The sequence below is a fragment of the Capricornis sumatraensis genome, chromosome 6 (genome assembly GCF_032405125.1).
Source record: "Capricornis sumatraensis isolate serow.1 chromosome 6, serow.2, whole genome shotgun sequence".
Classification (NCBI taxonomy): Eukaryota; Metazoa; Chordata; class Mammalia; order Artiodactyla; family Bovidae; genus Capricornis; species Capricornis sumatraensis.
The window spans coordinates 108,675,984-108,690,512 of record NC_091074.1 but is presented as its reverse complement, the minus strand read 5'-3'; the positions used below and the strand labels follow the sequence as shown (position 1 = coordinate 108,690,512).

The window sequence follows — 14,529 nt, the reverse complement described above, 5'->3', positions numbered from 1 at the left end:
ACGGTTTGGGGATCTATTTCAGGGAAGAACTACCTGGGCTGGAGATGAATTCAATATAAAAGGTGCAGGAGAAAGGATGGTGATGTTGTATCTCACAGGGTTCTCAAGGGGGATTAAGTCTGATTCCGTACACATTCCTCAAAGATTTACCATGCGATCTAGCAATTCCACTCCAAGATACAGATCCAAAAGAAGTGGAAGAAAGGATTCAAATACTTGTGTACCCATTTTCACGAAAGTATTATTCACAATAGAAAAAATATGCAAACAAGCCAAATGTCTATCAATGGACAAATGGTAAACAAAATGTACTACATTCATAAAATAGAATATCATTCAGCCATAAACAGGAATGAATTACTGATACAGACTCCAACATGGAAGAACCTTTAAAAACACCATGCTAAAAGAAACAATCCAGACACAAAGGGAAAAATAATAGATGATTCCACTTATATGAAGTACCTAAAGTAGGCACGTTCATAGAGACAAAGCAGGATAGAGGTTGCCAGGGACTGGGGGTGAGGGTGGGTGGAAAGGAATGGAGGGTTATTGCTTAATGGGTACAGAGTTTCTGTTTGATGAAGGGTTCTGAAAATGGATATTCGTGATGGCTGTACGACTTTATGAATCTCCTTGATGCTACTGAACTGTACTCTTAAAATGGTTCAAATGGTGAATTTCAAGTTATGTGTATTTTACCATAATAAAAAACTGATTATGTACATGGAGTGATTAGCACATATCTGGCCCACAGTTGTCTGGACTCAATGAACTAAACCACTCTTTTCATAGGTCTGATACACACTCTTCTTTTTCAGAGAGGAATCACTCTCATTCCATAAAGCTGGGAACCTCGAACTTTTAAGAGTCTGTCTGCCCTGGAGAGGGCTTCCCTGGTGCCTCAGTCAGTAAAGAAACCACCCGCAATACAGGAAAGCCAGGTTCTATCCTGACTCAGGAAAATCCCCTAGAGGAGGGCATGGCAACCCACTCCAGTATTCTTGCCTGGAGAATCCCATGGACAGAGAAGCATGGCGGGCTACAGTCCCTGCAGTTGCAAGAGCAGACATGGCTTAGGAACTAAACCACCACCACCTGCCCTGGAGCACCCTTTGACATCCTGAGTCCTTTCCCATCTCACCAGGTTTCCTGCCTGTCGACATGGAACCCCAAGTCACAGTCTGCTAGATAGGCCTGAGAGAGTCAATTTCTAGGTAGGTTGATGAGAAGTCCAGGGTCCCCAAGGAGGAGAGAGGGGTCTGGAGTTCTCAAAGAGGAGAAAAGGACAAACTTTTTTCTCTTTTTACATTCCTTAGTCCTAGTCACATAAAACATTTTTTTCTTTAAGCCCAGAGCTGATGATTACACAACAAAACAACTCAGCTTAAACTCTGTACTAAAGATTATATAACAACAATGTACCCTGCCTGAGGACTTGTTTCTTTCTTGAGAACCTTCTGACTAATCTTGTTACCTTAAAGTGTATACTGTGGGAGTGTACTTCCCTTGTGGCTCAGCTGGTAAAGATTCTGCCTGCAGTGCAGGAGACCTGGGTTCTAATCCCTGGGTTGGGAAGATCCCCTGGAGGAGGGAAAGGCTACCCATTCCAATATTCTGGCCTGGAAAATTCCATGCACAGTCCATGGGGTCTGAAAGGAGTCAGACAGGGAGTGGGTCTGGTAAGATCTTTCTTTTGTTAGTTCTAATCCTGTCATCTTAAATGTAAATTGTGGGGTCTAGTAAGACCTTTACAACCTTCAGACATTCTTCTGATTTACTGTAATAACCAATTTGATATAGCTCCCTTGCTAAGACTAGTGAGGTGGCACTCTCTGTCCCCCTTCTGATGTCTATGTCAGGAGCTTTCTCTCTCCTTTTTATACTAGTAAAACTCTGCTACACAAAAGCTCTTGAGTGATCAAGTCTGGTCCTGGTCCCGAAGCGAAAGCTTCTTCTTTGGAGATCATGACTCTGACATCATTCTCCAAAAGTGATCAGGCTGAGCCCCCTTCTCACTGGAACCAGCAAGAAGACACCCAGGGAGGATCCTATCCATCACCATCTTGTCCTTTTGGTCTAAGGCTACATCACCAAGCTGTGGGTTGGGATAATTTTAGAGAGAAATTAGTACAGAGAAGAGGAAAAACTAAAGATCAGGGTATCTTAAGCTTTTCCTAGAGTCTCTAGGGGAAAGGACTTAAGTCCTGCACCAAGATGGAATCCACTCCTGTTGACCACCCACCCCTACACATATCTGGTTCTCCTGGCCTTTGGCTCACAAACCACCTCCCCTTCGGGCATCTTCTTCAAGTCTCTGAATCTCCACCCACCCCTGGCTGGCCTTTATAGTGCCTCCGGTCTGAGTGATTCTCTCTGGAATAGTATTCTAGTGATAAGTGACGCCTTTGTCACCCACGTCTTATAGAAGAGCTGGGCCCTTTGAACTGGAGTGGACTTGGATCCTCTAGGTCTCATTTCCTTTACTATAAGCTTTCCTGAGAGCTCAAGGGAAGGCGGTTCCTTTCATCAGTAACCCTGTTAGACTACACACATGCTTATCTCTCAATATGGACTTTCATTTTCAGCTTCACTACAGTTTAAACCATACGGAAAAGAGAAAATATTTTTTCCAAATAACAGGGCGTCTCATCCCTCTCTGGTGTCTTGAACCCTAAGTAAGCTTTTTTCTTGCTCCGCTGGTGAGTCCACCCACATAATAAATCATGTCCTTCTAGTGGTAGCTGTCATCATTTTTCAAGAAGGGCTACAGCTCAATCATATTTTTTATTTATTTCAGAGGACTCTCTGGGATGGGGTACCAATTTTTTTTCTTACACTATTATTACTGTTATCGCAAATCATAGGGAAAGGGAAGTTTATTCAATAAGTGGTATTCTGCAACAGGGCAATTATCTGGAGGAAAAAATAGCTAGATTCATGCTTTATTTAAAACTCTAATACTAAAATCAATTCTAAATAGATGAAAGATTTAGGTATTAAGAGAGAGAGGAACCACATGAATTAAGGAAAGAATTTAAGCTTCTAACAGGCAAGCAGCCAGCAGCTGGTAGCCTCTCCTAATTCCCATTGGAATACCTACAAAGACTCAACCAGAGAAAAGGATAACAATTACTATTAAACAATGAAGACTGACAGGTGTCAAATGCAGTAGAAATTGAGTCCAATTTTATGGCAGATGCCCCTGGACTAGAATGGAGGGGCCCGTATTATCTTCAGCTCCGAGTAGAGAAAGGAAAAGTATTGGTCACGCAGTCATGTCTTACTCTTTGCAACCCTATGGACTGTAACACACCAGGCTCCTCTGTCCATGGAATTCTTCAGGCAAGAATCCTGAGTGCCATTTCCTTGTCCAGGGGATCTTCCTGACCCAGGGATCAAACCTGAGCCTCTTGTGTCTCCTCCATTGTGGGCAGATTCGTTACCATCTGAGCCACCAGGGAAGCTGCTGCTAGAGAGGCTCCCTGATTTAAAAAAAAAGAGGAATGAAGAAGCTTGGGCTATTTCCCACCACTGTCTCTCAACCAGTAACCCAGAGATTCAAGAGTCTGGGCAGTTAACTCTCCAGAGCAGTGGAGAATTTTAGACACACACCAATATCCAGACACCAACCCAGACTAAGTGAATCAGAATATTTAGGGGAGGCACTCCAGCATGGGTGTTTTTTTTTAAACTCCCAGGGTGGGGGCCTTCCCTGGTGGTCCAGTGGTTAAGAATCCTCTTTGCAATGCTGAGGATTCAGGTTCGATCCTTGGTCAAGGAACTAAGTTCTCACATTCCATAGAGAAACTAAGCCTGCACGCTGTAACTACTGAGCCCGTGCACTCTGGAGGCTGCACGCCTCAACTAGACAGTCTGTGTGCCACAAGGAAAGACCCAATGCTGCCAAATAAATAAACGAATGTTAAAAAAACAAAAAAACTCCCAAGGTGGTTTTGGGACTTCCCTAGTGGTCCAGTGGCTAAGACTCCAACCTCCCAAGGCAGGGGGCCGGGTTTGATCCCTGATCAGGGAAGTAGATCCGACATGCCACAAGAAAGATCAAGGATTCTGCATGTCGCAGCTAAGACCCAGCACAGCTAAACAAATAAATATTAAAAGAAACCTCCCAAGGTGATTGTAATGTGTAACCAGGCTGAGAACCAGTCTTCTGCATATATTTCTCAGGTGCTATTCTACAGGGCCAGAAGGGAGATCAGGAGATACTGTCTCCCCACTTTTGGCTACCCTGGCTCTTTGGTGACATTTCTGTCCCTCCTGGCAGTCTGGGATGCCCCTCTTCACTTTTTTTTTTCTCCTGTTGTTTTGATTTCACCTTTTATGTTTTTCAACATTACCTTCGTACTTCTGCTGCTAAGTCGCTTCAGTCGTGTCCGACTCTGTGCGACCCCATAGACAGCAGCCCACCAGGCTCCACCGTCCCTGGGATTCTCCAGGCAAGAACACTGGAGTGGGTTGCCATTTCCTTCTCCAATGCATGAAAGTAAAAAGTGAAAAGTGAAGTCACTCAGTTGTGTCTGACTCATAGCGACTCCATGGACTGCAGCCTACCAGGTTCCTCCATCCATGGGATTTTCCAGGCACTTCTTACTTCTACCTGCCCCTTAAATATTGTTCTTCCCAGAGCTTGGTATCTTGAAATAGCCTTCTAAATTGGAAATTTCATTCAGTTCTAAGACTTCAGCTGCCACACATGGGCTGAAGACTTCCATTCTTAGGAGGTAGGGTGAACATTTTCACCTTCATAACCCTCTTCCTGGAGTATATATGCTCCCACTGATGGAGCCCTCCCCAATCCAAGCCAGGATAATTGTGGAGGTCTTGAGGAGGTGAGGGAAAGACAGTGAGACCATTTAAGCAAAATAATAGCACAGAAATTGTGTTAAGATGTAATCTTGTAGAAGCTACACTAGCCTAGACTGTTCATCCCCTCTCTCAATAGCTAGAATGTAATGACAGACCAGAAGCCAAGACAAAGTTAGACACTGGGAAAAGAGAGAAGAGAGAAGGCAGAAGTGCACAGGAGAGAGCCCTCTTCTACCCATCAAACATGAACTTGAACAAGCTAGCGGGGACTGAAAAGGGAAAATAAAGCAACTTTAGACCATCTCTCAATTCCCTGTATGCATGACTGTCTAATGATAAAACTTTTCCAATAATGAACTGTATCTTTTTCACAAATGATGACATCTGCATCTCCTACCAAGCTTCCAGCTTCCTCCTGATGACTCAATGACCAGAGGCACTTTCAAACATCACATCTGAAACAAATCCCTCTTCCTCTCCATAGCCCCAGTCTGCTCCTCTCCTGTGCCATCTCTATGATGGGTCTACCACTTCTCTACCTGGTAGCAGTTAAAGTATGTCCCCCAAGATCCAGATGTTGAAGTCCTAACTAGTACCTCAGACTGTGACCTTATTTGCCAACTGGATCATGGCAGATAGAAACGTTGACTTAAGATGAGGTCATTAGCATGGGTCCCAATCCAATAGGACTCGTGTCCTTATACAGAGGGTAAGTTGGACTCAGAGACACATATACAAGGAGAACATCATGTGACTACAAAGGCAAAGATCAGGTGATGCTTTTACAAGCCAGGAAATGCCCAAGGTTGCCAGCAAACCACCAGAAGCAACATGAGAGGCATGGAACAGATTCCCTCCCACATCCGAGGAGGAACCAACCTTGCTGACACCTTGATCTTGGACTTGTGGTCTTCAGACCTTGTGGGACAATGAATTCTTGTGGTTGAAGCCAACCCGTTTGTGGTACCTTGTTACAGCAGCACACACCACCCAACAAAGCATACAGCCTACATGCGTATGGCACATATGTGCTTTGTACCCTCAACCATGTCTGACTCTTTGCGACCCCATGGACTGTAGCCCGCCAGGCTCCTCTGTCCATGGCATTCTCCAGGCGAGAGTACTGGAGTGGGCTGCCATTCCCTTCTCAAGGGGATCTTCCCAACCCGGGGCTTGAACCTGCATCTCTTATGTCTCCTGCACTGGCAGGCGGGTTCTTCACCACTAGCACCACCTGGAAAGCCCATATGGCAAATATCACCTAACAAAGAGTTACACTCCATCTCTTGTCCAATGTCTTATGGCTAAATACCATCCCACTGCTTTCCAAAATGTCTCTAAATTCAGCTGCTACTGTTTCCACTGCCTCTGCAGATATTTTGGGTAACTGTGTTAGGAGAAGATAGAAAGCTTAATTGGTCAAATGGAGCCCAGGATAGATCAAAGCTGATGTGAGTGAGAGAGAAACAGAGTTTAGGATTCAAACCGGATGTAGGCATGGCAGGGCTGCCAAGCAGAGGCGGAGGGTGCACCCAGCTGTGGGTAAGACAAACACCAACCTGACTGGTTGGGAAATGCTGAGACCACAGAGGCTACACTGAATGTCAAAGGGGGTGGGGCTGGCTGGAGGCCACGGCTCGCTGGGGCTGGGCTTTCTCGCAGGTTGCACACCGTGGGGGTGAGTGGAGGTCTCGGGGGTACCTTTGCTGCTGGGTCGGTCTCCCTCTGCCCAATGCTGGCGCATATCCCCTGGGCACCAGCTCCTTCGCCAACTGCCAACCAAACGGGCAGGTTTGCTGACAAGCATCCACGGTCCAGTCCGAGAAGCGTGAGCCAAGTTGGGCACTTGGCCTCTCTCAGCACTAGCTCCAGCTCTGCCAGGAAACAGGAGGCGTCACAGGAGCTCCTGGATTCTGCACTTTAGGATCAAGCAGTGAAGGACCTGGAGCAGGACATCCCTTGGGCCCTAAAAGGATCTGAGCAGCTGGGCTTGCCTTTCGCCCGGTCCCCAGCTCCTCAGTTTCTCACTTCTATTCACTCCCTGCCCTCTTCTTCCTCCTGCTGCCCTCCAGTCCTCACGCTTCTCCCCCATCCATCTCTGCTATCACCTTCTTCCTCCATTCTGTATCCCCTCTTTGGACCCCCTCCTTCCCTCTCCCTCAATTTCCCTCTTGCAGGTGCCCCACACCCCCAGACTTTTTCCTTCTCCTTACGGTCCCTTTCCACCCCATTTCCCCTCCTCCATTTCTCACTCTCCCTACCTTGCTCTCCACAGGATCTGGCTACCTTCCTCCTCACTTCCCTGAGCCCCACCACCCCCTCGGCCCCGCCCATCCGTGTTTGCTTTCCTCCCGGATCCGGATCCGGATGAAGGGGTTGCCCTGCCCGTGCCCCGCCCTGCCCCACTTCTGGCAGCTGGGGTCTTACTACATGGCCGAGGGCTCCGGGCCTCAGGCCCCCCGGAAAGGGCCCCTGCTTAACATCCAGCTCCTGCGAGCCCAGTATGAAGGCCTGAGACGGAAGCAGAGGGCCCAGGCCCACGTCGTGGTGCTCCCGAAAGGTAGGGCTGGGCAGGTGCTGGGGGCAGAGGACCTGGCTGTGGGCAGAACGGGTGGCAGAGCCGTGGGCACCGCAGGGCCAGGCCTCTGCGGGCACCCCTGGTGGACAAAAGCAGGGAGACAGGGTCAGAACAGAGGGGCTGGTGTGGGTGCCAGCTGAGGCAGGGGGCTCCAGCAGGGGGGGCTGGCAGGCAGCATGCCACCCGTTCCTGGCCTCTGCTCTTAGATTCTGATCTTGCTGAACTGGTCTGCCTGGTGAGCTGGGCTTGGCCTCCCCGGTAGGCCACGTGGGGAGAAGGGAGCTGTGCTTCTTGGCTGGGTCTCACTTGGGCACCTCCTACCAACCAGGGAAATGGGCTCTGGAGAGAGAACATGTGATATTTCCAACAGCCTGGGCATCGGCCAGAGGAAACACAGGGCTCAGGGACCCAGGAGGCACCCAGGCTCACCCATCAGCCGGAGAAGCATTGAGAGATAGAAGCCCCTCCTTCAGGGGAGAAGCCTCCCTTCCATTAGGAACTCAGATTTATTCGAGGAGGAAGTTAGGAGCACAAGACTCAAACCTCAGCCCCTCACCCTCTAAACCCAGAGGAACAAGACAAGAGAAGCAGGAAGGCCCCTGAGAGGTGGAGTCTGTGCCCGGGGGTTTCTGTGGTGGTTTGCATCGTTCACACTCCCTGGGAGCCCACCCTGCTCTAGGCTGGGCTGGGAGGGAGTCAGGGGCCAGAGGGACTTCACCGCCGGGAAGTGACAGGAAGTGTGCTGCCATGGGCTAAAAGCGCCAACCAATGGGATCTGTCTGCACTGACCTGGCACAGCCAAACAGCACCCCCATCTGTGCAGGGCAGAGCTGACAGTTTCCTAAAGCTTTCCCATCCTCAGGGGTGTTTATTCACTCCGTCACTCAACATTCATTAAACCTGTATCAAGTGAAAGCTGATTTAACACGCCTGTGATTCAGACTCACAAAACTATGTCATGTGTATGTCCCAAAGACATCACAAACTCAGCACACCGCATAGCGTTTACCACCCCTGCTCCAGCCTTCCCTGCTGGCCCCTTCTCCTGCATCCTGTAACTCAGAGCTCCTGCCGCCATCATCACCACGTGATGAGCAACCATGTCATGAGTTACGACAGGTTAAGGCTCAGTCACTGCTTCTCCAGGGAAGACTTCTGACCCACAGGCTTGGTCAGGATCTTTCGGGGTACTTCTTTCACAGCAGTCTGCAAGTTCACATTCCCGCTCTAGCTGTGAGAAACAGTGTGCTGTCTGATGGGATGTCCCTGTACTTGGTCTCTGGAGGACAGCCTGAGCCCCAGCTTTGCTACTGACTTGCTCTGTGAGGCTTTGAACAAATCCTATAAATTCCTCTGTGATTCAGTTCCCTCATCTGTCAATCGGGAATAACTATAGTCCCCAAGGTATAAGATTGTGGTGGGAATGAAATAAATGAATATGGATAAAGCTCCTTGAGACTTTCTGTGCTGCTCGGCTAAGGACCAGGTCACCAGGTCATAGACACTGAGTTGGAAGGACACTTGAATCACCTGGACTGGGCGTGAGGATTAACGTGGTTCTCCAGGGAGAAATCAGAGTCTGATTACAAGCTGGGAAAGTGGTAGCTGCTCAGTCGTGTCCAATACTTTGCGATTCCATGGACTGTAGCCTGCCAGGCTCCTCTGCCCATGGAATTCTCCAGTCAACAAGACTGGACTGGGTTGCCATTTCCTTCTCCAGGGGATCTTCTGACCCAGGGATTGAAACCGAGTCCCCTGCATCGCAGGCAGATTCCCTGGTGGCTCAGACAGTAGAGAATCTGAGCAACTAACACATTCACTTTCAGATTATAAAAATGGGGTGAAAAAATGGTGGTAGAGGCAAAAAAGCAATTCTGCCTGCACGTTAGCAATAGGGTGGATGGTGATACCACCCAGTGAGATGGGGAATATAGGAGAAAAATATTTCTGATAGAGAGAGATGAATTTGTGAATATGTTGCATTCGAGGACTTCCCTTGTGGTCCAGTGGCTATGACTCTCAACACCAGAAGCCTGGGTTCAATCCCTGATGAGGGAAATACATCCCACATGCCATAACTAAAAATCCTGCATGCCACAACTAAAGGTTCCATGTGCCACAACTAGGACCTGGCACAACCCAAAAGAAAATTTTTAAACATGCTGCATTAGAGGGAATTACCCATAAAGCTTCCAACCAGCCTGGATCTCAGGAGAGCAATTTGGGCTGGAGATACAGATTTGGGGTCATCAACAAATTGTTGAAGTCACAGGCATGGATAAAATTGTGGGGAACCAATGCATAAACTGATAGGAGGCTGGGAGGACAATTAGAGGTATAGAATGCTAAATTATTGAAGGCACAAGCAGAGGAAGAGAAGTCAGAGAAGACAGCAGTTGAAATGGTAGCAGATGAACACCAGCCTGAAAAAGGAAGAAAATTCAGACATGCTGACTCTTGGATGAACCCAGATGAATCTTGAGGACATTACGCTTAGCGAAATAAGCCAGTCACAAAAAGACAAATGCTGTAGTGATTTACTCATATGAGGTACATGGAGTTATCAAACCAGAGACAGTAAGTAGAACGGTGGTTGCCAGGGTGGGGGTGAAGGAGATGAAGAATTGTCGTTTAATGGGTCAAGTGTCAGTCTGAGAAAATGAAAAAGTTCTTGAGATCAGTTGTACAACCAAGTGACTGGACTTAACACTATTGAACAATACACTTCAAAATGGCTAAAGGTGGTAAGTTTTATGTTGTATGGGTCTTGCCACAATTTATTTTTCTTAAATGGAGGAGAAAGCCAGGAAATATTAATGCCATGAAGCCAAGCAAGTAGAGGGAATTTAGAAGACAGGAGTCCTCTTGTGTCCAGCACATCTGAGACCCAGGAAGACAGACTGATTATCGAGACCGGCTCTTACTAAAACTAGATTTCAGCATCTGAAGACACGGAGTTGTATCTGGAGGGGCAGGTATTCTGGGAGCTGATTAATGGCAGGCAGGCTCTGGAATTAGCTTTCCTCTTAACATCATGGGATGTATTCAGGTTCTAGAAATGGCAGGTGTTTTGGATTCCTAGTACTGGAGTCCAAGGGCTCCTCCTGGCTTTCCTCCTTCAACAGCATCTCTCTGCTCCCACTGTGGACGCTGTCACCTACAGGGCCTTCTGCAGCGACAAATATCAGAATGCTCAAGGGAGCTTTGCTGACATTTCAGAGGCAATTCCAGGCTTGGTACAGGCCTCCTTTCTGTAGGAAAATGACATTCAGTCATTCCTCCAACCCTCGCCGCCACCAAGAGTTGACAAGAAACTGCCACGTTCCACAAGGTGGTAAAAAGATGTCCCTGAGAAGGAACAGAGGCATCAGCCCAGCTGCTCATCCCTGAAGCCAGGGCAGGAGAGCAGACGGTGCTGCAAACATGTTTCCAGGACAGCGGCCACGAGACAAAAGATAAAGACCAGTCCTCCAACGGAGGAGGCAATGGCACCCCACTCCAATACTCTTGCCTGGAAAACCCCTGGACGGAGGAGTCTGGAAGGCTGCAGTCCATGGAGTCGCTGAGGGTCAGACACGACTGAGCAACTTCACTTTCACTTTTCACTTTCATGCATTGGAGAAGGAAATGGCAACCCACTCCAGTACTCTTGCCTGGAGAATCCTAGGGACGGGGGAGCCTGGTGGGCTGCCGTCTATGGGGTCGCACAGAGTCGGACATGACTGAAGTGACTTAGCAGCAGTCCTCCTAAAGGAGCTGCTTCGAACACAGCCCCTCCTCCTCTGCCTTGGATGCTAAACCCACCATCAGACCCCATAACACCAAAGAATAACCCCTTTCCACTGGCCAGTGTATATGAATCACACCTGTGGGTGGACCTGTGGGTGGACATGTGCGTGCCCTTGCTCCTGGTTGGTCTTTCAGCCTCAAATGTGCGTTTCCCAGCTCTCCCTAGGGTTCACTCCCTCACCGCAAAGACTGGACTCTATTATTAAACTCTCTCATTCTTGAATTTTTTTCCACAGCACTGCTTACCATTGGAACTTTTATTACCATATGTTTGTTTGCTTATTCCTTTTCTACTCCATTGTTTATCCCAGGACTTGGGAATACAGTAATGAACACCGAGACAAAAACTACCCCTTTATGATGTGGTCTAGTGGAGTAGAAAGTGAAAGGGTTGGATCCCTGGGTTGGGAAGGTCCCCCAGAGAAGGGAATGGCAGCCCACTCCAGTATTTTTACCTGGGAAATCCCATGCACAGAGGAGCCTAGTGGGCTACGGTCCATGGGGTCACAAAGAGTCGGACATGACTCTGCAACTAACACTTTCACTTTCTACTTCACTAGAGCATATCATGAAGGGGTAGATTTTGTCTCAAGACCTCAAATATATAATGCCTGGCACATTATAAATACTTAATAATGGACTGAATGAATAGTCATGCGTGACTGGGTGTGTGTTAGAGACAGTGTGTGCACCGGGGATCTGGCCTCCTTGATGTCCTGGGCATGGACTTTCTCAGCTTGAAAGCTCTGAGAACCCCCCCAAACGAGGGCTGCCCCTGTACCTTCCAGCGGTGACCCTGTTGGTGTCTTGCTTTCTCAGGAGGGAACCTGCCCGCCCCAGCTGAGTCCCTGGTCAGTGCAGTTTGGATTAACAAGGAGAAAAGGCATTCCCTGACCCCAGAAGAGGCGGCTCCTGAGGCAGAGGAGACGCTGGAAGAGGATGACAGGGGCTGTCTCCAGACCCCCGAGTCTCCGTGGCACACGCACCTAGAGATGCACCGCCTGGTCCAAACCTTCCACCAGGGAACCGGTCTTCACGTAAAACACAAGGACAAGTTCACGGGCTCTGAGCAAAGGCTCCCAGGCTTGTTTGAAGACACTCAGATGACTCAGCAAGAAACCACCATCCCAGAAACAGCCCAGCCTGAGTGCCAAGCGGACGAGTCACAGACAAAGGCAGTGGGATCTGGCTTCCACGTGGGCACGCAGGGCCCTCCTGCCATAAAGAGGCCACACCGGGCTGGAAAACCAGCTCACTATCCATTTCCCCAGAGGAAAACTCCCAGGATCTCCCAGGCTGCCCGGAACCTGGGCTTATACGGTCCAGCCTGAAGCTCTCTACTCAGAGGCCTCAACTTTGAGGCCACGTACGGCCTCATCAAGGAAGCTGGGAGGCAGAGGCGCAGCTAAGGCCTGGAGCTATGGGCGGAGCTGGATGGCATCAGTTGTGGGTCAGACTGTGGGAAATGAACTTCACAGTGGGCACAGGGTCTTGTGCCTCAGAAAATAAAAAGGAAAAGAGACTGCCCAGACCAGACTGCTCACAGCTCAGGATGAAAGAGTGCTGTCCCATCAGCACAGCCCCATTCTGCTCACAAAAGAAGACAGAGCTGTGGACATCGGCTCGGTCCCTGGATCTAGAGAATTCTGAAACATAAAACAGAGACCCTAGTCAATGGAAGCCTCGGCAGTGCCCTGGAGTCAACAGGCGTGGGCAACCATGATTTCAGTAACTTCTGAGGATTCCTCCCATGTTCTGGAGAAGAGGAGCTCCTAGAACTGTCTCCTTCTGGTCGCTATGCCTGGAGGCCAGCACACTTAGAAGTCATTCCCTTCATTCATAGTGACCACAGCATTTCAGCCCCGGCCTCCCAGAATATAGTCACCCTGGGTAAAAAGGGTCAAAACAAGGTTACCTACTGTTCTGTGTGTTTAAGGGTCTTTAGGAAGAGTTGGTGATCTCTCCCCTCTCATTGAGACTGCGCATTCCAGCCTCATTATAGATTTATTTCCTTTTCCCCTTTTCCCTCCATCCTTTCTTCTTTCCTATTTGTCTTCTCTCTCCTTTCCTTTCTCAGTCTCTCTCTCTCCGAATTAAACATTGCCCATCCCTGCAGATATATAGTAACAGAAGCCTCGGAGAAGGAAACAAAGCAATGTTCCTGCTTGGAAAGTATATGTTCCTCAAAAACCGCTCCCTTTTCAGCCACATTTGAATCATTCAGATCCTTCCTGGTATATTTTAAACCAAAGTGAAGCAACTGTTATTTGGTTAGTGGGGAAGAAAGTATCTTACCTGGTCAACTTTAATCAACACACTTAAACACACCTAAGGTGACATTTCCTCACGCTAGCTTCTCTCTCTGTAAAGTTTTACCCACATCTTCCTTCTTCCCCATGGTGCTTCAGTCTTGCCCACTCACATGGAGAGTTGTTAGCTAGGAGTGTCATTTTCTCTTAAAAACACATATGTGCCTTCTTGAGCCACCCTGAAACTCCCTCCAACCTGGGGATTCATTTCGATTCCTTTTGTGGGTAATTAATGAGTCAGTTGTTAATTTTTTACAGTCTAATAAAAAACAAGACATTTTGCTGAAAACAAAACAACTTTATCCTTCGCTTTTATTTTAAAGAGGCTTCCCACAAGTCAGTCCTCTTTCTAACACGGTAATCAGGATAGGATATGTTTTGCTGAGTAACAAACAAGCTCCAAATCTCACCATAGGAGCTTACTTTTCGTTCACTCATAGACATCTCACTGTGGATATGGGCAAACTTCCAGCCCAGCTCTCTTATAAGTACTACCACTAATTCAAGCTTCTTCAATCTTGTGGCACCACCTTATCAACACTGGTTTCCCTAGTTACTGCAGCAGAAGAAGAAAGTGTATTAAAGAGTCACAAACCAGCTCTCAAACCACTTTGCTTATGTTTCATTGTCCAAAACAAGTAACATAGACATATTTCCACTTCATGGGTATAAAGGAAATGCACCGAGAGCCCGGCTGCTCCCATCCTTGGGAGCTAGAGTCGAATACTCCCTCTGATTGTCACCCTCCACCACGTGCCCCACCGGCTGTGTGAGCAACAGTGCCCCAGAGAGGCATCGCATGACCACTACCTAATACTTCATGCCTGGCCTCTTTTTTTGACCTTATATATTATTTTGAAAAAGAAAAAAAGGGTTTTAAACTTGCTTTTCTTGGGTTTTGAGAGAGGCATTCGAACATTCTTTTGGGTTTCTGGAAATATTAGAAATGTTCTGTGGTGCTACTTCTAGGATCAGGTCCTTCCTGGGGGAATCTTTCTTCTTTGGTAGTGACTATCCTGTTTAAGA

At 48.0% G+C, this 14,529-nt stretch overlaps 1 protein-coding gene across 1 annotated transcript; it reads left to right on the top strand.

Annotated features, from left to right (window-relative positions):
* Positions 1 to 7,194: 7,194 nt before the first annotated feature.
* On the top strand, positions 7,195 to 12,525 carry C6H9orf152 (chromosome 6 C9orf152 homolog). Its single transcript, XM_068973548.1, has 2 exons — positions 7,195 to 7,387; positions 12,014 to 12,525. The coding sequence occupies exons 1-2, from the start codon at positions 7,195 to 7,197 to the stop codon at positions 12,523 to 12,525; spliced, it is 705 nt and encodes a 234-aa protein (XP_068829649.1).
* The last annotated feature ends 2,004 nt before the right edge of the window (positions 12,526 to 14,529 follow it).